Raw genomic sequence first — 21,987 nt, 5'->3', positions numbered from 1 at the left:
ATGGGGCCCATTGGTGTGCTTCCAGCATTCTCTAACTCGGACACATCGTGGCCCTTGAGGGTAAGAGAAGTAAGTAGGACTTACCGTGCTTTTTCATTAAAATACGGTTTTCCCACACAAGGGCACATGGCTGTGCATGCAGGTAGCAGCGGGACGGTGGCTGACCCATACTTGGGATAACCTAGAGACAGTATGAGGAAATCCCAAGATTGGATCTCTGTGATTCTGGAAATTGGCTTGAAGATGCCTGGAGAGGTTTTCAGGCTCTTTCTGTTGCTGCCCAGTTGTTGTGCGGTTATACCTACTCTCTTTCTTTATTCTCCAGTGTCAGTGTTTGCTGTTTTCCAGAAATCTCCTCACAGAAACTCATCTTTTATTTTTCCCTCCCTCTGCTTTTCTACTGAGGTTTTAATGCTAGATGTTTGGGAACCTGAATTCTCATTTCCAGACACAATTCCTTTTTCTTTTTAAGTATCAGAGTTGACATAATGCTGGTTGTTTTAAAAATTACAAGTTTTGCATCCATGTAACTGATAATACTCCAAATAACACCTTTTACAAACAAACCTAAAAGGCAACATAGTCGTCTTCATGGCTACCCACTTAAGAGTGAAAAGGAAATGATTGCTTTTTTTTCCTTGTCTTAATTCTTTTCAGGTTTTGAATGAAGAATGTGATCAGAACTGGTACAAGGCAGAGCTCAATGGGAAAGACGGCTTCATCCCCAAGAATTACATAGAAATGAAACCACATCCGTAAGTTGGGCTCTGCTGACCCTCCAGGGTCAGACCCATCTGCTTGTTCAAATGATGTTTTTAAAATTGAGATCATTGGGATGGATGTCATACTTTTTATTCTGTCTTCTCAGGGAATTAACAAAGCATGTTGATTTTTCCATGTTAGTAAGAGTATATAATGAGAGCATAATAGTCAATAATAGTGTATGTTTTAGGTAACTGTCAGTGATCTTCAAATGATAAAACAGCAGTTACGCAGGTCCATAATTCTGTGAAACCTTTTGTGCCAGATGTGTTTCATAATTCTGCATTTTTTGAGTTTTAGAAAGGGTATTTATCACGTGGTTTTGTATTGACATGTTTGATATTCCTATGGGACCATATCTTAATAATCTTGGTATCACCAGAGCACAATACTTGGCATATAATTGGTTCTCAGTAAATGTACACTATAATCACTGCCCTACCCCTCCATTTTAGTGTTCCCACTTCAGAGAAAACAAAGTGCTCTCCTACTCCAGGCTGCTGAGAGCAGTGAGAAAAAAAAATTTTTTTTTTAAATTCCAGAACCGTTTATTGTTGATATATGACATGGTGGGATCCTGGGAGCCCTTACAGACCACTTTCCTCCCACCCTTACCCACCACCTCTTTTATTGTCTCTGCTCCTCCCTCAAAAGCAGTCATTTTCTTGTGAGTATGTCAGGGAGAACTGAAGCATTGAATGCTCAGACTAGAATGCCACTGAAACACGAAGAAACGGTAGATCCTCTGTATCTACTTGTTTTAACACAAAATGGTAAATAAGACTTTCAGATGACTGCCCCACCTCGAGTAGCAGCCCATTTGTCCCTCTCCCCCATTGTCACTGTTCTGATGTGTCCCTGTCATTTCTCTTCCCCCAAGTACTGGAGCAAAGATCTTAACCACATCTTATCTTACACAGCTTTTACGTCATCTTACAAAGAACTGAATGCTGTAGAGCTCAAAAGCGCCTTGACAACGGTCTAGTTCATTCCTCTTTATGCTGCAAATTAGGAAAGCTTCCAGTATTTTTATTTCAAAACTACTAATTTATGAATTAATAAACTAATATACTTCTCTTTTTTTAATATTTTAATTTTATTGGTGTGTAGTTGATTTACAATATTGTGTTAAATTCTTTTCTCATATAGGTTATCAGAGAATATTGAGTAGAGTTCCCTTGTTGGTTATCTTATATATGGCAGTGTGTGTATGTTTATCCCAAGCTCCTGATTTATGAATAGAGTTCTCATTTTAAAAGACTCACAGTGTAGAAAACTATAGAGCAGTGTGAGTTTCTCCCCATACATGTACCCCTTTTAGAGGTAACCACCACTAGCAACTAAACATGAGCCAAATGCTACCTTTTGAACTGAACCTGTTCTAAAATGATCCGCCTCTGTGAGACAAAACATGATTCAGGAGCTTCACCCTAGAACTGTCTGTTGGATTCATGTTTTGGTCGCTGAACTCTTGCACAGTTCTCACTATGTGCAGAGACCGTGCTAGGTGCTGGGAAGTTAGGTTCTGTAGTTAAGTTATGGTATAATAAAACGTCCATGTAGTTAATGGGAAGTTCTTTGAGAGAGCACATCCAGGAAGCCTGGAGAGAGATTGGGTTACCCTGCAGTTTGGTAATAGGAAGATACCTATGCAGAAGTTTCTATAATGAAGAATCTGTGAGGTCCTCAAGGAAACTTCTTATATTTCAAGAAGAACCAGGCACCTTATAATAGCTCACTAAATGTTTCATTGAATGATTTAAAAGGAGAAAACCAGTCTAACTGTGAAGTATATTTTTCTAGTTTTTGTTTGAAACTTGTACTATCGTGTATCTTTGTAACTATGTGAGTTTGATCTCTCCCCTTCTCCCCTAAAAAAGATATTAGATTCCTTGAAGAATTTATGTCTTCTGCTTTCATACTCCCTTGTAACTTGTGCCTTGCCTCTGCACATAGTAGCTCAGTAAGTAGTTTTGAATTGATACTCAGATGCAAATTCTTGTACAAAGGCTGGGACCAATTTGTTCATGATAATAAAAGCCAGAAGTATTAAGTCTTCAGAGGCGTACGTGGAAAAGATTTGTGGCCCCTGGTCAGTGGATTGATAATGTCCCTTATTTGAGGTCCCTGTGATGTTAGATTGGCTGTTATTAACACACAGCCATGCCCAGGTTACTAAAATGTAGGCACAAGCAGTGATATCCAAGAAACTACAAAAGATGAGCATGAGATTATTATAGATTCCCGGGAATTGTACTAAGCACAGTTTTGCATTCTTGTGGCCACTTAGTGTCCATATTTGCTTTGGGGGCTGTGTGGGCTTTTCGTGGACAGCATCACGGAATACACCCCATGGGGAGAAGCAGTTGGATAGTGGTTACTGGGAGTCACATAGTGCATCCTACCTCGGTCCACACAAGCCAAAAATTGGTGCACATCTATTCCTACAATCCGCCCTCAAAATAGATCAAGGATTGGCTAAACCTTTTCTGTAAAGGGCCAGATAATAAATATTTTAAGCCTTGTGGGCCATGTGCAGTCTCTGTCATGTCACATATACTTCTTCGGTTGAATTTTTTAAAACAATCCTTTAAAATTTTTTTAAATAGTCTTAGATTGTGGGTCACAGCAAAACTGGAAAGATTTAGGCTGAGGGCCATAGTTCGCTGACTTCAGCATTAGATCCAGTGATAACAAAATCAACTTAAGTTCCTTTTCATTTTTCCTTTTTTTTTGGCGGGGGAGGCTACATTGTGTCTTCGTTGCTGCGGGCGGGCTTCTCATTGCAGTGGCTTCTCTTGTTGTGGAGCATGGGCTCTAGGCAAGTGGGCTTCAGTAGCATTTGGGCTCAGTAGATGCAGTGCACGGGCTCGGTAGTTGCGGTGCATGGGCTCAGTAGTTGGGCGCTCGGGCTCAGTAGTTGTGGCACACGGGCTTAGTTGCTCTGCAGCATGTGGGATCTTCCCAGACAAGGGATCGAACCTGTGTCCCTTGCATTGGCAGGCGGATTCTTAACCTCTGTGCCACCAGGGAAGTCTGCTTTTCATTTTCATATTTCCAGGCTGAAGGGGAATTCAGCAGAACATCAGACTGTAATTTTTATATTAAATAAAATGCCTGTGGCTCTAAATCCTTGTTTTTCTTCAGATTGTTTCAGGTGACGTCGGCACTTCAAATCTGACTGTTGGGAACATAGGAAAGGCCACCTTCCTTGGATAGTTGTAGTTACTGACCTGATGGATGGATTAGCTTTTTAGGAAGAGTCACTCTCATGCCTGCTCCTCTCTCCCCACTGTAAAGAACTTTGGAATAATAATTGATCAGGAAGTGTCCAGGCCCCATGGTGGTGTTCTTCACAGACTCTAGCTGGAACGCAGGCAGTGTTCATCCATCCAAGCTCTGCAAAAGGAAACCATATTGCCAGAAAAGACCATCACCCTGTACCTGTGCAGTGGTGGGCCTCACAGGCCTGTTTCACATTAACAGGGCTGCTGTGTGACTGGATGTCCATAAGTACAGGGTCAGTGTTGGTTTCATAGCTATGGGAGGGTACAGAGTACCAGGCCCCTCCTTCCATCTCCCCAGCCTCCCTTACTTCCCTTTTTTAGTTTTTGTTAGGGAGCAAGAGGGAAGTTTAAAATGGGGTATGGGGCTTCCCTGGTGGCGCAGTGGTTGAGAGTCCGCCTGCCGATGGAGGGGACACGGGTTTGTGCCCCGGTCCGGGAAGATCCCACATGCCGCGGAGCGGCTGGGCCCGTGAGCCATGGCCGCTGAGCCTGCGCGTCCAGAGCCTGTGCTCCACAACAGGAGAGGCCACAACAGTGAGAGGCCCGCGTACCGCAAAAAAAAAAATAAAATAAAATAATGGAGTATGACCTAATATAGCATTTGAGCTAACAAATTAAACACAGACTACGAAATGATTGTTGGCATTAGTGTTGCAACATGAGTTGTATATACTGGGGGTGGATCCAAATATGTGCTTTTCACATTAAATGCATATGGATGGGTGCCTATGGGATGTAATAAAGGCTTGAATTGGAAATAAGCTGCCTCCTCCCATTAGCTTTCTCCCTTGCTAATTGTATTGTAGTATAAACCCATCTTTTAAAAAATTTTAAGAAGTTTGACCATAGCCATGTAGTCACACGTAAATATCACCATTAAAAGAAGTTAAAGTTATAACAGTATAAAATGCTAAGGAAGTGTAGGATGGTGGTATTAAATGTTATAACTGAGAGTGATAGCTGTTCCTCATAGTGTCATATCCCTTATGTTGTGGGACATCCTCTTTTTCTAGAGGGAGGAAGCGGGGGAGGGAGTGTGTGTGTGTTTAGTGAAAATGGGAGCAGGTACAAAAGAAGTATTTAATAAAATGGTCTCCAACTAATTTTCCATTTTTCAATCTGGGTGCTTATAACGGGTGTTTTTTATGAAGTAAATCTTTGTAAAAATTCCAGTTAGAGTACTTTGCTTCACCACAGGTTTTGTTTTTTTTTTTCCAAGTTGAAAATAAAAATGAGTTAATTTTAAGCTGAGAGGAAGAAAATACTGCCACCATATCTATATATTTGTGCACCATAAGGGAAGGTCCACAAACATACACATCTAACTGCCAACAGTTGCTGCCTCTGGGGAGTTTGAGGGAAGAGTCTTGCTTATTTTTACTTCACGTACATCTAAGCTATTTTAATTTATGTTCATTACTTATACCTTAAAAAAGGAAAGCAGAAAGGAAAATGCCTGCCTGCTGGAAGATTTGGGGGGGTCTAGGAGGAAAGAATGTGACTGTTGGGGAACTTCTCGCCACCTCTCGGCCAAATGGCTACTGAGTGCATGGGCACTGCAATGTAAACCAGAGAGCACAGATGAAAACAGAAAGTACTTACGTGATCTCAACACTATGAGCTGTCCTTTCCTAGTGGGAGATAGTTCTGTTGTGTTACTACATGATTTCTCCTGTGTGGCCTTACTTCCAGGCCCTGGAAGACTTACCCTCAAGTTCTTTGTAGGTGCAGGAAGATAGGTTGTACCAGCTCCTCAGCGGCTTGGCATTACTTCTCTTCAAATGAGAAAGATACAAGGCTGCGGATTTTAGGAATGTTTAAAGGTTACTAATGGCAACTTCTGAATGTATCCTTCCTAGCAGCTCCCATCCTTCTGTTTGAATTTTAGTATAGTGTATTGTTTCAGAGACATCTTGCAGTTGCTTATAAGTAAGATAGATATATGTTAGATTTATAACTTTAACAGACTCCTTGTATCTTTGTTATTCTAGTTTGCATATTTAATGCATATTAGTTACCATGTATGGAGTCTGATGAAGCAGGTAGGTCTTTATTAGTTACAAGTGGCATCGTTGCTTTTTGTAAAATAATAACACAGTAATGACAAGTTGCAAAGAGAACCTTGTTTTCACAGTCATCTATCCTAATTAGTTGTGGCTTTCCTGTGAGAAGTGAGGTGCCTGTGACTTGAAGCTGTTTCAGAGATTTCTCCTCCTCTTCCTCATGGTCAGCCCCAGCCCCTGCTGCTCCTACCCTTTTCCATGAATTCACCCACTTTTTCTTGTGACCAAGGTCAGTTAGCATTGGGAGCAGAAGAATCTGTAAGTTACTCCAAATGAAAAAGTGAATTTTGCAACTAGCTGCCTCTGCACAGAGTAACGCATGGCATTCCTAATGGTTCCTGAAAACCAGACTCTGAGCGGTGACAGCAGAGAGTGGCCTTGAGAGGAGTGCCAACTACAGCTACGAGCAGAGGCTGCTCCCTCACAGCCTGAACCTCTTCCCTTTGTGCTGTTACAAGAAGTGGCCCTGTCCAGCTTCTGGGCCTTCCAGCTTTCCTACCCCTGTTTCTCTTCATCCCACTGTAGCAAGGCTGCTGCCTTATCAAGTGGCTGCAGGAAGGGCCTGTCTCACCTTAGATGGTTCATCATGTGCTCAAATCGATAGGCCTGGGCTTTCCCTGCTGCCTTGCTGATGAGTCAGTGGGGGGCCCAGTGAGCTTTGGGCCAGGAGGCCCATTTTTAAGTGTCTTCCTGTATAGAAAGTGGCCCACGATTGTGTCTTTTGAGTCACTGGGGAATGGAGGAGATGGTTGCAGGGAGATGGTCCCCCTCTCAAGGCGTGATGGGGCATGTGGAGACAGGAGGGTAGAGAGGGAGGCCCTTCCTTCAGCGAGGAGTGTTCTGTTACTCATATTTCAGAGGCTGGATATCCCGTTTCTTTGTGGGGAAGCAGATGTTGACTGGCTTGCCTTCCTTCCTTAGGTGGTTTTTTGGCAAAATCCCCAGAGCCAAGGCAGAAGAAATGCTTAGCAAACAGCGGCACGATGGGGCCTTTCTTATCCGAGAGAGCGAGAGTGCTCCTGGGGATTTCTCCCTCTCTGTCAAGTAAGTATTTACTACTTGGATTGCCTGGAATCCTGTCTTCAGATGATGGAAATTGTGAAGCCAGAGGCCAGGTGTCTGGGTACACACACCAAAGGTGGCAAACTGGGAGAGGTTGAGCCTAAACAGTATTTTATAAATCAGAAAAATTTACATTAAAATCCTAATTTCTGGCTCCTCTTAAAAATGACCTCTAGCAGCACTGGATTTAGATTCCCATGTGAAAACTGTCTTTAGTTGCTGAGCAGCAGCTGAGCTTCAGAGAGCAAATACTTGCCAGTTTTCCCCAATCCCCACCACTGTGCAGTGCTCTCCACACACACGGCTCTTCCCTTATCCGGGCACCCCTGCCCTCTGTGGGATTCCTGCAGCTCTGTAACAGCAACTGATCACTAGGTCAGCTGCCTTGTGCACCTTGACTAGGTGTCTCTCTGAAATCTACCAGTGTCATACTAGGCCTCACACTGACTTAAAAGGTGACCACAGGGGTTTGGGGGTTTTTGCTTTCCCCAGTGGTAAATTTAAATGTGGAAGGGAGCTGGTATGCAGGGAGTGGGGAAGGCAGGGAGTTATACCACCTTGGTATAACTCCTTGGTATAGAGAATATAAATTGGAACTTTGAGGATCCTAAGCTAATCACTTCCCATCTGTGACGTAAGGATTTTGAATCAAATTGTCATTTTTCCATATGTGTTTTGACTCTGTCCATTTCTAGTTAATATATTATCACAGGAAACCCTCCCCTAGGAATCTTAGAAATCACATCATCGTTTATGTGACAAAGAGGTGACTAGATTAAAAACTCAGATCACTTTAGTATACATTTAAAATGAAGGCTGTAAAACAATTTATTTGCCATTTACAAATGATATAAAGATTTTTCAGTTTCAAAAATCAGCTCAGTATCTTGTTTCATTTTAGGACCAAATGTGCAGTTAAAGTGTGGGTTTCTTTAATATAGATTTAAATATAAAATTTTTGTGTTTCTTTTCTCAGTGAAGATGTGGGAGGTGGTTTCAGGTGACATTTGCAGTATCTTTCGTATACGTTTCCAGTATAGTTAGGTTTTAGTCCCAACATGAAAAAAATCAAACTGGATCTAATAGTTTTTTTCCTCTTTTAACAATGGCTTTTTTTTTTTTTGAAACTTTCTTTTTTAGAGCAGGTTTAGGTTCACAGCAAAATTGAGTGGAAGGTACAGAGTTCCCGTGCACCCCTTACTCCCATATGCTTAGAAACAGTGGCTTTTTGATGTGCTTGATTAAACACCTGCATATGAGGACCTGGTGGGCTGAGAGCACCTTGAGGTGGAAGAGTCCTTATGCTTCTCATTAACTTGTGTTTCCGCCTCTGTTTTCCTTAACGTTTTATACTGACCTGAGTATAAATCGAACAGTGGAGGACAAGGAGTACAAGCAGTTAATCCTTGAATGATGGCCAAAAACCCCATGGCAGTTCGGGTTCGGTTGTCTGATGACCATGCGCTGGCTGCCTGCCCGCCCATGCTCGTGCGCTGGCTGTCGGGAACCTCCCAGACCCTTCCGTTTTATCAAATAAAACCTTTAAAGTGTTCATGTATTTATTGCTTTAGAAATAAAATTTGAAACAGGTGTCATAACCACCTCTAACAACACAAGCACCTGCACCAAGGAGGTTCAAGAGTGTGCAGTCTTGAGTTTCAAGGCGTTGAGTCTAATGGAAAAACTGCAGTAGTTAACAGCTCACCGTTAGGGACCCTGTACCCCTTTCAGAAGCCACCTGCATTGCACTGTGGGAGTGGGCTCCCACGGGCCCAGAAGTGCCATTTCAGTATGTCCTTCTTCCTCATAAAGCTTTCTTCCTCGTCCACCGTTTTTCCCATGAAATAGTGCTGTTTCTAAGCACTTCGCACTTGTACTCAGTGGCTTCCTTAAAGCTCAGTGCTGCCACCTGCTGGGTTGGTTTTAAGAAGTATTTACGCTTTAATACCAGCGATGGGAGGAGAGACTCTTAGTCGTTCATTTAACAGATCTTCATAGAGCGTCTTCTGAGGGCTGGGCGCTGGTGTGGACCTCAAGGACTCGGCAGAGAGCGGGACAGGCGGGGCCTTGTTTGAGCTGATGTTCTAGGCAGACAGCACGACGGTGGTGGGCCATTCCCACTCAGCCAGGCTCATGCTGTTTTTCTGGGCCATTGTAAAGAGAGCATTTGCCTTTTTACCAGGTGGTAGAGAAGCCTTTTATGGGGGGTGGCCTTTTATTTATTGTCCCAGCATGTTCTTTGCTTTTGAGATCTTTTCCCCTTAAGTAGAGCTAAAATCCCTGAGTAGAAAACATGACTTCAAACTCTTCCCAGTTACAGGAAGGTTGTTGGAAGTTGTCCAATCCCTCCTTTCCTCACCTTATTTCCTATCTTATCTTTTGTAGTCTTCAAATGTCACACAAGATTTCAGTTCTGTTTTTCATTTGACACAGTGCAGGGCACATAGAGGCATTATATAGGTTAGGACTTTTTTTTTTTTTTTTTGCGTTACGCGGGCCTCTCACTGCTGTGGCCTCTCCCGCTGTGGAGCACAGGCTCCGGACGTGCAGGCTCAGCGGCCGTGGCTCACGGGCCCAGCCGCTCCACGGCATGTGGGATCCTCCCGGACTAGGGCACGAACCCGCGTCCCCTGCATCGACAGGCGGACTCCCAACCACTGCGCCACCAGGGAAGCCCAGGACATTTCTTTTTATTTACAAATGTTTTCAGAATTAGACAGACTGACAGGGTTTCCCTGTCTGGCGAGGATTCTTCCTGTTGTCACTGGTAATTGTCATCCTAATGGAGGGTCTCAGGGTGCTCTCCAGCCAGGAAGTCAAGTTGTGCTACAGTCCTGGGCACCCAGCCTGTGAGGGGCATGGCCAGCACACAAGTTCTCCAGGACACCTCCTTGGTGGGCAGGTGGCCCCTGGGTAGCTGGGACAGAGCCCTCTGGCCTGTTCTCACGTGTATCCTCTACCCCTCCCCAGGTTTGGAAATGATGTACAGCACTTCAAGGTGCTCCGAGATGGGGCTGGAAAGTATTTCCTCTGGGTGGTCAAGTTCAATTCTTTGAATGAGCTGGTAGATTATCACAGATCTACATCCGTCTCCAGAAACCAGCAGATATTTCTCCGGGACATAGAGCAGGTGCCACAGGTAAGCCTCGTAAGAGACATTGGGATCATTCTTAGCAATTAAGAATAGCTCTTTAGGCAAGCAGGTGTTTTTTTAAAAGGTTCCTTTTGGACCTTCTGTGTTCATTATTAAGTCATGTTAAAGATTTGACGTTTGAAACAAAAAATAGTTTTGTCTTTTCCAGAGGCTGCTTCTCTGAAGCATTGTGTTGCTAGTTATCTTGTGTCTCTTGGAAGAAGGTCTTTAACACACCCTCAAATACTCTGCCTGGAAGTAAACTTTGGGGAAAATCGTACTGTAAGGGAGTGAAGTCCACACTCATTCTTAAAATCCTTCTCACATGTAATGGTTATTACCACCTTATTTTATTCAAGCTTTTACCCTTCTCACTGTATAAAACCTTAAGGATTTTCTAAGTGATAAAGCGATAGGAACTAAACCATTTTCACATCTGGGATTGTAAACAAAACCCCACTGGCTGTTTCCGAAGTTCTTTCCTCTTGAAGCAGTACCTGCTGCTCTTTGCTTGATGCTGGGGTGCAACCCGCCTCCACGGTGGGGACACCCAAGTGGTTTTGAGCACTGGTGAAGACTGCACGACACCCACCTCGGGTAAACTGTAAGAATTGGTGGGGAGGGGAGGAGAAGTGAGGGGTTATTTCAGGAAATGTGAAAAGGCTGGCACACATCAGTTTCCCCATCACCGGTCCGCTTACGAGGGGCTGGCCACGATCAGGGATGCAATGTGTGTTTTCTCCCTGCCCCTCTTCTGCAGCAACCGACGTACGTCCAAGCCCTCTTTGACTTTGATCCCCAAGAGGATGGAGAGCTGGGATTCCGTCGGGGAGACTTTATCCACGTCATGGATAACTCAGACCCCAACTGGTGGAAAGGGGCTTGCCACGGGCAGACCGGCATGTTTCCACGCAATTACGTCACCCCCGTGAACCGGAACGTCTAAGAGTCAAGAGATTATTTAAAGAAAGCGAAAAATTTTAAACACGTACAAAAGAATTAAACCCATCAGCTGCCTCTATCAGCAGCCTGAGAGGGAGCTCAGAATACCCAGCTGGGTCACCTGGTGACCCTCTCACTTTGGTTGGAACTCTGGGGGGTGGGAGGGGGAGTTGGATATAACAATGCCAAAACTTACCTATAAATTAAGAAAAGAGTTTTTATTACAAATTTTCACCACTGCTCCTATTCCTCCTCCTTTGTCCTTTTTTTCATCCTGTTTCCTCTTCTGTCCATCAGTGCATGACATTTAATGCCACATATAGTCCTAGCTGATGCCAATAATAAAAGAAAAGAAACCACGTGGGCTGATATTTTCTCTATGCAAAATGTCTGTTTTAGTCGGGACGACAGAAAGAACAGCCGCTTCTGTGTCCTGCGTTTACATGCACACACACAGGAGCGGGCCGGGAGCGGGCGGCCCTTGCCCTTTAGCTTCTGCCGGAGGAGGGAGGGCAAGTGGGAACCTGCCTGCCAGCCCCCAGTCCCCACCAGAATGTTGTGTCAGAGTTGGATGGGCGTGGGGGTGAGTGTGCCCCTCAGGGCTTCCTGCGAGCCAGGCCCCAAACCTGTGTCTCTCTTCCACGTTGGTTTCCCTTTCCGATGGTGTTCCTGAGCATGTTGTTTTTCTTAGTGCCTTCTGCCTTATTTCAAGGGTTGCTTATGAGTGGTGGTTTTTATTTGTTTTGTTTTAAAAATAAGTTAAAGACAGCCAATTTGTTTCCTACTCTGTAAATATTTTTTTCCCTCGGGGGAGGGGAGGACAGGGTAGGGAAGAGGAGACAAGTGAGATGAGGGTGTGGGCGTCCTGCCTGTGCACAGCCAGAGTCTTTAAGGTTCAACTTTAATATTTATAGCCCCTGGAGGTTAAGGGAGCCAGAGCCCCAGGGCACAGTGGGACCGGGTTACAGCCCTCCCTGCATCTGACTGGAGCTGGCTGAAAGGGGGGCCAGGGTCCTTGACCTTGCGGTCTCAGGTGTTGTCTGTGCCCTCTGTAGCCCCAGACACCCCCAGACACCAGTCTCTGGAGCCAGCAAGTTTCAAATGCAGGGAGGTTTAAATTGTATCAGGTTCTACCGTGTTCCTACACTGGGGTGGGGTGTGCGGGCAGGATGAGCGTTTTCCCTTCATCTTTCTTACTCTGAAATCTAGGGGTATCTGTTCAGGGCTTTCACCTTTTGTGTCCCCTACCTGAGCTGCCCAGGTGAGCTTCAGGCCGCATTCAGGAAGCAGCCGGGTGGTTTTTCATGTCTCCATTCACAGCGGGCTGTGTTCATAGCTGCTCCACCCGACCCCCTGAAAAGGAAGTGTATCTGTGACGCAGTGACTGTTGGAAGGAAGATTGGAACGATAGGAAGGCTGAGCCCATTGCAAAGCTCTTTCTGTCCGTCTCCTGTTGGCTTCTTCTCCCTTGTGGTAACACGCCTGTGATCATCTTCTCCCCACCCTTCCCACAACAAAAACGGGGCCACTGGGAGTTGGTGGTGGCCTTTGGCTTCTGAAGTGGTCGGTCGGCGTCTCCCCCTGGACTCTGGTTATGGAGCCAGACTCGGCCTGGAGTGGCCTGAGGCCCAGGAGGCGCTGCCCTCCCAGACACAGCGTCCGCCTCTCATCACCCCTGTCCACTAGCTTCTCCTCTCCTTGCTGATGATATGAGGAATCTCTGGCATTCTGCACCTGGACCATTTGATTGTTTTATTTTGGAATTGGTGTATATCATGAAGCCTTGCAGAACTAAGTTTTGTGTGTATATATTTAAAAGAAAATCAGTGTTTAAATAAAAAGACCTGTGTACTTAATCCTTTAACTCTGCGGGTAGCATTTGGTAGGTAGTGATTAACTGTGAATAATAAACATACAATGAATTCTTCACTCTGTATCTTTTCTTTTTTTCCCCTCGCCTTAAGATAAAAACCTAAAGATTCTGTCAGGGAATCAGGACACTTGTGTCCTTATTTCCAACTCACCTCACTCCTTGGGGACCATGGGGGTCTCACTGGGCCTCTGGAAGAGTGATGCCCACATCACTGTTGATCAGAATCCCTGCAAGCATGTTCCCAGTGCAGAGTCCCACACGCCAGACCCCACCCTCAGATTGCGTGGAGGGCACCAGCAGCGCCCGGTGTTCCCGACAGAAGCCACAGGCCGCAGTTTGAAAACTGGTGTAGTCTCAGTGCCTCGTAAGGACTAAGCACGGCTGGCTTGGTTCTCGTCCCCTCCTCCCACCTAAATAAATGAAGGACAGAAGGACAGAATAAGCCATGTTGAAGGAGTCTCAGTGTCCCAACTCGTTACAGCAAACTCATTGGCCCAGCGGGCTGCCTCGGGGTGACACTGGGCCTGTCACCACCCATAGAGCTGGCTACAGGAGGTCAAATAAGACTCGTTTAGAGAGAGAACAGGAAAGAAACCAAACCCAAGGAATTTCCACTTACGTTCTTGATCCTGTTCTTACACAGAGCCCCAGCACGCTTCCTCGCTTGTGGCTGCCCTGCTTGGATGAGAGAGTCTCCACTTCTCCCCTTCTCTGCAGTGACCGCGAGACAGAGCTTGACCCAGCGCTGCCCTGCTGGAGGCCACTGGGCTCAGGGTCCACCCAGGCTGACCGAGCAGAAGCCAGCAGAAGTTTCCAGAAGGGGCCATTGAAGTGAAAACTTCAGGCAGTGACTGTCAGCCTCCTTGAGGCTTTTTGCCCTGTTTTGACTCATGGCCTCAGAATAGCTTCAGAATTAATGGGAAAATGGCTGCTTTTGCACTACCAGTTTGGTCACAAGTTTCTTGGTGTCTGTGTCCCCCTCCAGCCCTGGGTCTGTCATTTCTGGCGGGGGAAGGCGTCTGGGTGGGAGCGCCTTTGGGGAGACTGCACCGTGGGATGTAGTGGGCCGGCTCGGCTGCCTGTGACGACTGAAAGCTCTGGTGGGTGAGTGGCCTGCGGCCTGCTCCCTGAGCTCCTCCCAGAGCAGCCCTCCGACCTTCTTCACACCTGGCGACCTGGGAGATGGCAACAGAAGCTCGTCTTCAAGGATGATTGTGGAGGGGCGGTGGTGACAGCTCCTCCCCAGCGCTCTGAGTCAGTGCCGCGCTGGAGCTGCTGAGGTGACACATGGAAGGAGAAAGGGGATGGGCACAGTGGTCTGCCTTTCCTCAACACTTGTCCCCTTGACCTGCTTACAGTAGGTGACCTTCAAGTCAGGACGTCTGGCTTTTCCAAAGTGCCTGGATAACTAGGAACGGTGAGCGAGGAATTGTATTTACGCGTGCGGGATGTAACTCCTAAGACACTGGATTTACATGTTATGCAAATTCTCCAGGTTGGATCTGAGAGACATAGAAAAATAGATGTGATCTGTTTTTCACAGGAGAGCAAGGAGAGGTTGTGTACTCACAGAATGTGTGTTCCTTTGGACACTTCTTACACTGGGGCTCAGGGGTTATAGGCACCTCCCTCCAACCAAGTCCCGAGGCAGGGGCCAGATGAAGCAGGGCCATGTAGCCACAGAAGGAGCTGGAAGTGGGCAACCCTGGGAGGGTTGGGATTTTTTGTTTTTGTTTTCAAGGATAGCTTTACTGAGATACAATTTACTATCCTAAAGCCACCCATTATTTATTTGGCCACAGCATGCAGCGTGTGGGATCTTAGTTCCCAGACCAGGAATCGAACCTGTGCCCCCTGAGGTGGAAGCTCGGAGTCCTAACCACAGGACCGCCAGGGAAGTCCCACAAGTCACCCACTTAAAGCAGACCATTCAGCGGTGTTTAATATTCACAGGTTATGCGATCAATTTTAGAACTTTTTCATGGAAAAAGTGGAAACCATGTATCCATTATCAGTTACTTGCCATCTTCCTCCAGCCCCTCCCAGCGCTTGGCCGCCACCAGTCTACTTTCTGTCTCTATGGATTTGCCTATCAGAATAGGCAGTCCAGAATAGGCAGTCCAGAACTGTTTGCATAAACGAGATCATAAATACGTGGCCTTTTGTGGCGGCTTCTTTCACTCAGCATCGTGTTTCCAAGGCTCATCCATGGGGTGACACGTACCAGAACGTCATTCCTTCTTACAGCCGAATAGCACTCCCTGGTATGGAGACACCCTGTCTTTTTTATCCGTTCATACAGTGATGAGCATTGGGGTTGTTTCCACGCTTTGGCTGCCGTAAACGATGCTGCTGCAGACATTCACGTGCAAGGTTTTATGAGACACACCCTGGAGGGTTTGAAGCAGAGGAGCAGACACAGTGCTGTTTGGCTAGAAGAGTGGAGAAAGGGGGCCACGGAAGAGACCTCCTGGTGAGCAGTTGTCCTGCCGAGCCAGGTGGGTGGCAGGGGGAGCGAAGAGAAGCTGGTTGATCTGAGTCATGTAGGAGGACCGGTTGGCAAGACATGGGGGTCAAGGAAAAGGAGGGGTAGAGATGACCCTCGGATCCTTCTTGAGCAGCAGGGGCCCTGAGGTTGCTGTCGACTGAGACAGGGAGCCCTGGAGGAGGGCGAGCTGGCGTGCAGTGGGGAGGGAGGGTGGACCAGTTGCCTTTGGTGTCTGTGGCAAACGTCTGGAGCAGCAGAACGTGGTCACCTGGAGCTCAGGAGACAAGACTGAGCAAGGGATCAGGGTTGTGGGTGTGGAAGTGGTCCTGAAGCCCTCGCCCTGGGTGAGCCCTCACCCGCTCTCCTCAAAAGAGGGAAGAGGGCAGAATTCGGGGCCGGGCCCTGGGGACTGGACGAGGAAGCAGCAAAGGAGACGAGGAAGAGGCCAGAGAGGCAGGGGGCAAACCAGGGCTGCACAGCGCGAGGGCAGCTGGGCGTCCAGGAAACGGCCCCTGTGGCCATACTCCCCCAGGCCCCTCGACCTCCACCCTGCTCTTTTCCTGCAGGTCCCGATTGTCCCCAGACTGCCTAGCACACCTTCCCTCTTCTTCTGAGAGACCTTCCTCCGCTGCCAGGTTGTTGAGAGGACAAAGTGCATACTCCTAGCCCGTAGGTATGCTGCAAGGTCAGAGACAGTGAGCTTGGAGTCACGAGACCCAGGGCTTTATTCCAGGCTGTGTGGCCTTGGGCAGGGCCCTTAACCTCTGCTCCCTTCATTCATCTGTTTTCAAACAAGCCCATGTTGGGACTTACCTGGTGGCGCAGTGGTTAAGAATGCTCCCGCCAATGCAGGGGACACGGGTTCGAGCCCTGGTCCGGGAAGATCCCACATGCCGCGGAGCAACTAAGCCTGTGTGCCACAACCACTGAGCCTGCGCTCTAGAGCCCATGAGCCACAACTACTGAGCCTGTGAGCCACAACCACTGAAGCCCGCATGCCTAGAGCCCGTGCTCTGCAACAAGAGAAGCCACCGCAATGAGAAGCCTGCACACTGCAACGAAGAGTAGCCCCCACTCTCCGTAACTAGAGAAAAGCCCGCGTGCAGCAATGAAGATCCAACGCAGCCAAAAATTAATTAATTAATTAAAAAAAAAAAACAAGCCCATGTCACCAGGTTGGCCTGAGGATCCAGCGGGATTGCATCTGTAGATGTCTTACAAACTTTCATGTGACGGGACCGGTACTGATTATGATTTTGGCGTTCAAGGCCTTTCACAGTCTAAGCCTGGTCCAGTCCTCCAACTCTTTGGCCTCCAACCCTTCTGAGGGTCCCTGGCTTTCACCAGCATCCACCGTTCTCTCTGATCTGAGGCGAATCTGCTCAATTTCCTGACCTGCTCCCCATGAACGCTGGTTCCACCACAGTCTCCAAACTGTGAACACAGGACCACTCCTTGACCCGTCCTGTGAGCCCACCCTCCTGCCTCCATCAAGCCCGATGCCCTGCTTCCATGACCCGGTGGTGGTCAATCTTATCTGCAGCCGGGAGCAGTGGAGCCACGGTGAGGACTCCAGACTCTGGGGTGGCCTTGGACGGGTCGCTTTGAGAGTTAGTAACCAGGTCAGTAACCTTAAACAAGTTACCTTTCTAAGCCTCCCGTCAAGAAACTGAGGTCAATAAACCATCTGAGGATTGCACAGGATAATGTGGGTTAATCAGTGCTAGCTCCCACACCTGGTAATTTATTCGGAGTCCAGCCTACTCCTGGGCAGCCCTGTGCCCACCCACGACTCTTGTTGAGGGCAAGGGAATTCATCCAATATTTTCATTTTTTTTAAATTTAAATCTTTGATCCGTTTGAAGGCTGTCCTGGTGATCAGTGAGAGCTTGGATCCATCTCTCTTTGTTTCCAGATGGCTGCCCAGTTGCTCAGATAGTATTTCTTAAAAGATCCATTGTCAGGGACTTCCCTGGAGGTCCAACGGTTAAGACTCAGCGCCTCCACTGCAGTGGGCGTGGGTTCTATCCCTGTTCGGGAAATCCCGCATGCCACGCATGTGGTACAGCCAAACAAAAACAAATTATCCATTGTCAGCTCTTAGATCTGAGAGGATGCATTTTGTACACTGAGTTTCAGTATGGTGGGGTCCTATTTCTCCACTTTACGTCCATGGGCCCGTGCTAGGCACGCGGGGGTGGTTCCTGAGACTTCACAGCAGCTTAGGACATCTGATGGGGCTGTACCTCCCCCATCGCTCTCCCTTCTCGACTCGTCCTGGCTCTTCTTGCTTGTTTATGTTTTCAACGTAAACTTTAGAATCAGCTTGTCTAGTTCGAGAAAAAAAAAATGCCTCTGAGTGTTTTTATTTGGATCATGTTAGATTTATAAACTACCTTCGGAAGAATTGGCATTTTTAAAAATTTATTTATTTATAAATTTCGGTTGCATTGGGTCTTTGTTGCTGCACGCAGGCTTTCTCTAGTTGCAGCGAGCGGGGGCTACTCTTCATTGTGGTGCGCGGGCTTCTCACTGCAGTGGCTTCTCTTGTTGTGGAGCACGGGCTCTAGGCACGCGGCCTTCAGTAGTTGTGGCACGTGGGCTCAGTTGTTGTGGCTCGCAGGCTCTAGAACGCAGGCTCAGTAGTTGTGGACTTTGTGCATGTCGGTGGGAATATAAATTGGTGCAGCTGCTGTGGGAAACAGTACGTAGGTTCCTCAAGAAATTAAAAATAGCCTTCCTGGCAGTGACATTCAGCCGGCCAGTCAGGACGATGGACTTTCCGTCCTAGAACCATGGCCCAGTTTGTCCGTAACCACGCAGAGAAGGTCCCGGCACTGGTCAATGCTGCTGTGACTTTCTCAAAGCCTTGATTGGCCACATTTTGCCACTATGCCAAGGTTGAGCTGCTTCCTCCAACCTTGCTGGGTTCCCTACAGCTATTCAGAGCTTGAAAAAAATTTGTCAATAGTGCTCAAACTGGTAGCTTCCAACAGCTCACAGTTAAGCAAGCTCTGCTCAATGGTTTGGTGGCCCCTGAGGTGTGTGGTGGTGGTTTTATGTTGTCAAGATCATAGACAAGCGTGGCATCATTGGCTATGATGTTTGAAGACCAATCTTTAACATGTGATTATATCTGTTTTATTATTTGGGTGTTCTTGGACCATGTGTGAGCAGACTGGTATTTGAATAAAATGAGACAGTGTGTCAAAAAAAAACATTAAAAGTAGAACCCTGTGATCCAGCCGTCCCACTCGGGGTATTTATTCAAAATAACTGAAATCAGAATCTCGGAGAGATATTAACATTCCTATGTTGATTGCAGCACTATTCACAATAGCCAAGATGTACAAACAACCCACATGTCCATCAACAGATGAATGGATAAAGAAGACAGGATACACAAACACACACAAGAAGACTGTTCAGCCTTAAAAAGAAGGAAATTCTGCAACATGCAACAACATGGATTAACACTGAAGACATTATGCTTTAGTGAAATAAGCCAGTTCCGGAAGGATGATTCCACTTATGTGAGTTATCTAAAGTAGTCAGATGCATAGAATCGAAGAGTGGAATCGTGGCCACCAGGGGCTGGGGGAGGGGGAAATGAGTTATTGATCAACAGGCAGAAGATTTCAGTTCAGCAAGATGAGTAAGTCCTAAAGGTCTGCTTAGTACATTTTATGTGTATAATGTATACATAAAAACTTCAGAGGGTAGCTCTCATGCTGTGTTCTTTTTAATTTATTTGATTCTTTTTAAAATTAATTAATTAGTTAATTTTTCGCTGTGTTGGGTCTTCGTTGCTGCGTGCGGGCTTTCTCTAGTTGCAGAGAGCAGGGGCTACTCTTCATTATGGTGTGCGGGCTTCTCATTGCGGTGGCTTCTCTTGTTGCGGGCGCAGGCTCTAGGCTGGTGGGCTTCAGTAGTTGTGGCACGTGTGCTCAGTAGTTGTGGCTCGCAGGCTCAGTAGTTGTGGCACATGGGCTTAGTTGCTCCGTGGCATGTGGAGGATCTTCCCGGACCAGGGCTCGAACCTGTGTCCCCTGCATTGGCAGGCAGATTCCCAACCACTGTGCCACCAGGGAAGTCCCCTCGTGCTGTGTTCTTACCACAATAAAATTTTAAAAATTAAAAAGATATAAAGAAAGCTCATTGGCTATAATAGCTGGTTCTGGAACCTCATGGAAGAGAGAAAGTGGGAAATACCCATGTGAAGGAAAAAAAATATTCTTTGCAAAGCACCACAAGGATTCTAATGCATGAGGAGCCCTGCTCTGGCCCATCCTCCTCCTTTGATGGGATGGATGGGAGAACGGGTGCCTAGAAGCAGTAATGAGGGTCTTGCCCAAGCCCTTAGAGCCTCACCTATCCTGTGAACAGTCACCCTGTTTTCAGCTCTGGTGAGGGCAGACCAGCAAGGACCAGATCAGGGGTGCCTTCTTGCGCTCCATCTACACCCCTCACCCTAAGACTTAAAAATGAGGAGGAAAATGCATATTTTAAGTTACTAATTGTTTTCCCTCCCAGCCCTTGTTTCCTTTCCTGGCCTGATGAGCTGGTCTGAACAGAAGAAAAAGATGGTTGAACATTCCCCCCGCCCTTCCACCTTCTGCTCTTAGACTCCCAAGGGATCTGGAAGCAGTGGGAAACGCTCTGAAGTCTGTCTCAGTCAGCTCAGGCTGCGGTAACAAAACACCACATCTTGGGGAGTCCAAGATCATGGTACCAGTGGATTTGGTTCTTGGTGAAGACTCCCTTCCTGGCTTGAGATAGCTGCCCCCTCCTTGTGTACTCACAAGGGGAGAGAGAAAGTGAGACAGAGACAGAGAGTGCTCTAGTAATAGAGGGGCTAATCCACCATGAGGACCCCACCCTCATGACCTCATCTAAACCTGCTTACCGCCCAAAGGCCCCACCTCCTAATACTCTCACCTTGGGGGTTAGGGCTTCAATATATGAATTTGGGGGGACTCCAACATATGAATTTGGGGGGAGTCCAACATATGAACTTGGTGGGACTCCAACATATGAATTTGGGGGGATGCCAACATATGAATTTGGGGGAACACCAACATTCAGTCCAGGACAAAGTTTGTAGTCCTAGCTCCACACCCTACTAGTTGTGTAACTTGGGGCAAATTACCCAACGCCTCTGAGCTTGTTTCCTTATCCATATGATGTCACACATTTTCTGCCTCCTAGGGTTTTGGGGAGAAATGACTCATCTATAAAATATCAAGCACAATGCGAGAAGTTTGGTTCACGCTCAACACATGTTTCTCTTCATCTGTTCATACGTGGCGGAGAGGCCGTCTGCCATCTTCCTGTCTTCCTCTTTCTTCTTCTATACGAGTGGAATGCGCAGTGTTTAGTCTGTACCTTCCTATGCAGAGTAAATACCTTTTGTCTCAGCCACTCAAGCATTTAGGTGTGGCCACGTGACTAAGTTCTGACCAATAGCATTCAAGTAAAAGGCTCTGGTGGCAGTTCAGGCAAACTCCCCAGGACCCCTTTCACCTTCCATTCTTCCCTCATCCTCTGGCTGGATTCCACCTGCTGACTTGGGTCAAACAGTGAGGACCACACCATAGGAGGGTGTCATGGTGAACTGGGAAGAGTCCATGCCCCTGGGAGGTTTGTGGAGGCAGCTGCCAAACCATACCTGGACAGGACTTTGATGAATTTAAGCCACTAGACTTTGATGAATTTAAGGTACATTACTTTGGGGCTCTGTCACTTTCCCGGAAGCTAAATCTTACCCTGATACCCCGTCGTTCATGCCTGTCTACCAAGTGGCCAGTCCCCACATTTCCTGACATCTCTTTTTCTCCAGAATTCAAGGAACCTCAGAAGCAGGTGTATCTCACCCCAAAGGTGAGCAAAGAAAGGCATCCAAAGAAGATGCCCCCACCATCTTCTCTGTTCAACTCTCCCACATGTTTAATTCTCCTCCACATTTCCCTGTCTATAAATACCTTCAGGGGGTGAAGGCAGACGTGGGAGAGGGAGGTCATCGCACTCTGAGCCGGAGTAGGGTCCTGTTTCTTCCATCCCTGCTCTCCACATCGTCTACTGAATATTTTGAACATGGACTTGTGCCAGGTGCTGAAGACAAAGAGATGAATAAGAAAGTTATCAAACACCAATCTCCACTCAAGACCTGCGAAGGATACTGAGCAATGATCTATCCCAGGACAGGAATGGGGACAAGGTGAGGCAAGAGGAACCACAGACTTGGATGGGTCGGGAAAGGCTTCAGAGAGACGCCGGGGAAAAGAAGGGAAAATTGTATATGCCAAAGCACATGGCATCAAAAAAGCAGAAAATAACAAGTATTGACGAGGACGTAGAGACATTGGAACCCTATGGCT

The 21,987-nt window shown here is 46.9% G+C and overlaps 1 protein-coding gene and 1 pseudogene across 2 annotated transcripts in view; both read left to right on the top strand.

Moving 5' to 3' along the window:
* GRB2 (growth factor receptor bound protein 2) overlaps positions 1 to 13,178 on the top strand; it is a 70,855-nt gene extending 57,677 nt beyond the window's left edge. For both annotated transcript variants that reach the window (XM_027080646.1, XM_027080648.1), the window contains exons 3-6: positions 658 to 755; positions 7,034 to 7,156; positions 10,145 to 10,313; positions 11,068 to 13,178. In XM_027080646.1, coding sequence (XP_026936447.1) covers positions 658 to 755; positions 7,034 to 7,156; positions 10,145 to 10,313; positions 11,068 to 11,253 — 576 coding nt within the window. In that variant the 3' untranslated portion in view covers positions 11,254 to 13,178. The remainder of the gene's footprint in view (positions 1 to 657; positions 756 to 7,033; positions 7,157 to 10,144; positions 10,314 to 11,067) is intronic.
* Positions 13,179 to 18,314: 5,136 nt separating this feature from the next.
* On the top strand, positions 18,315 to 18,908 carry LOC113606326 (ATP synthase subunit g, mitochondrial pseudogene; annotated as a pseudogene).
* The last annotated feature ends 3,079 nt before the right edge of the window (positions 18,909 to 21,987 follow it).

The sequence above is a fragment of the Aethalodelphis obliquidens genome, unplaced genomic scaffold, assembly GCF_003676395.1.
Source record: "Aethalodelphis obliquidens isolate GAN/ISIS:26980383/991018 unplaced genomic scaffold, ASM367639v1 scaffold44, whole genome shotgun sequence".
Taxonomy (NCBI): domain Eukaryota; kingdom Metazoa; phylum Chordata; class Mammalia; order Artiodactyla; family Delphinidae; genus Aethalodelphis; species Aethalodelphis obliquidens.
The sequence above is the reverse complement of the archived record's forward strand: the minus strand, read 5'-3'. Positions and strand labels throughout refer to the sequence as shown.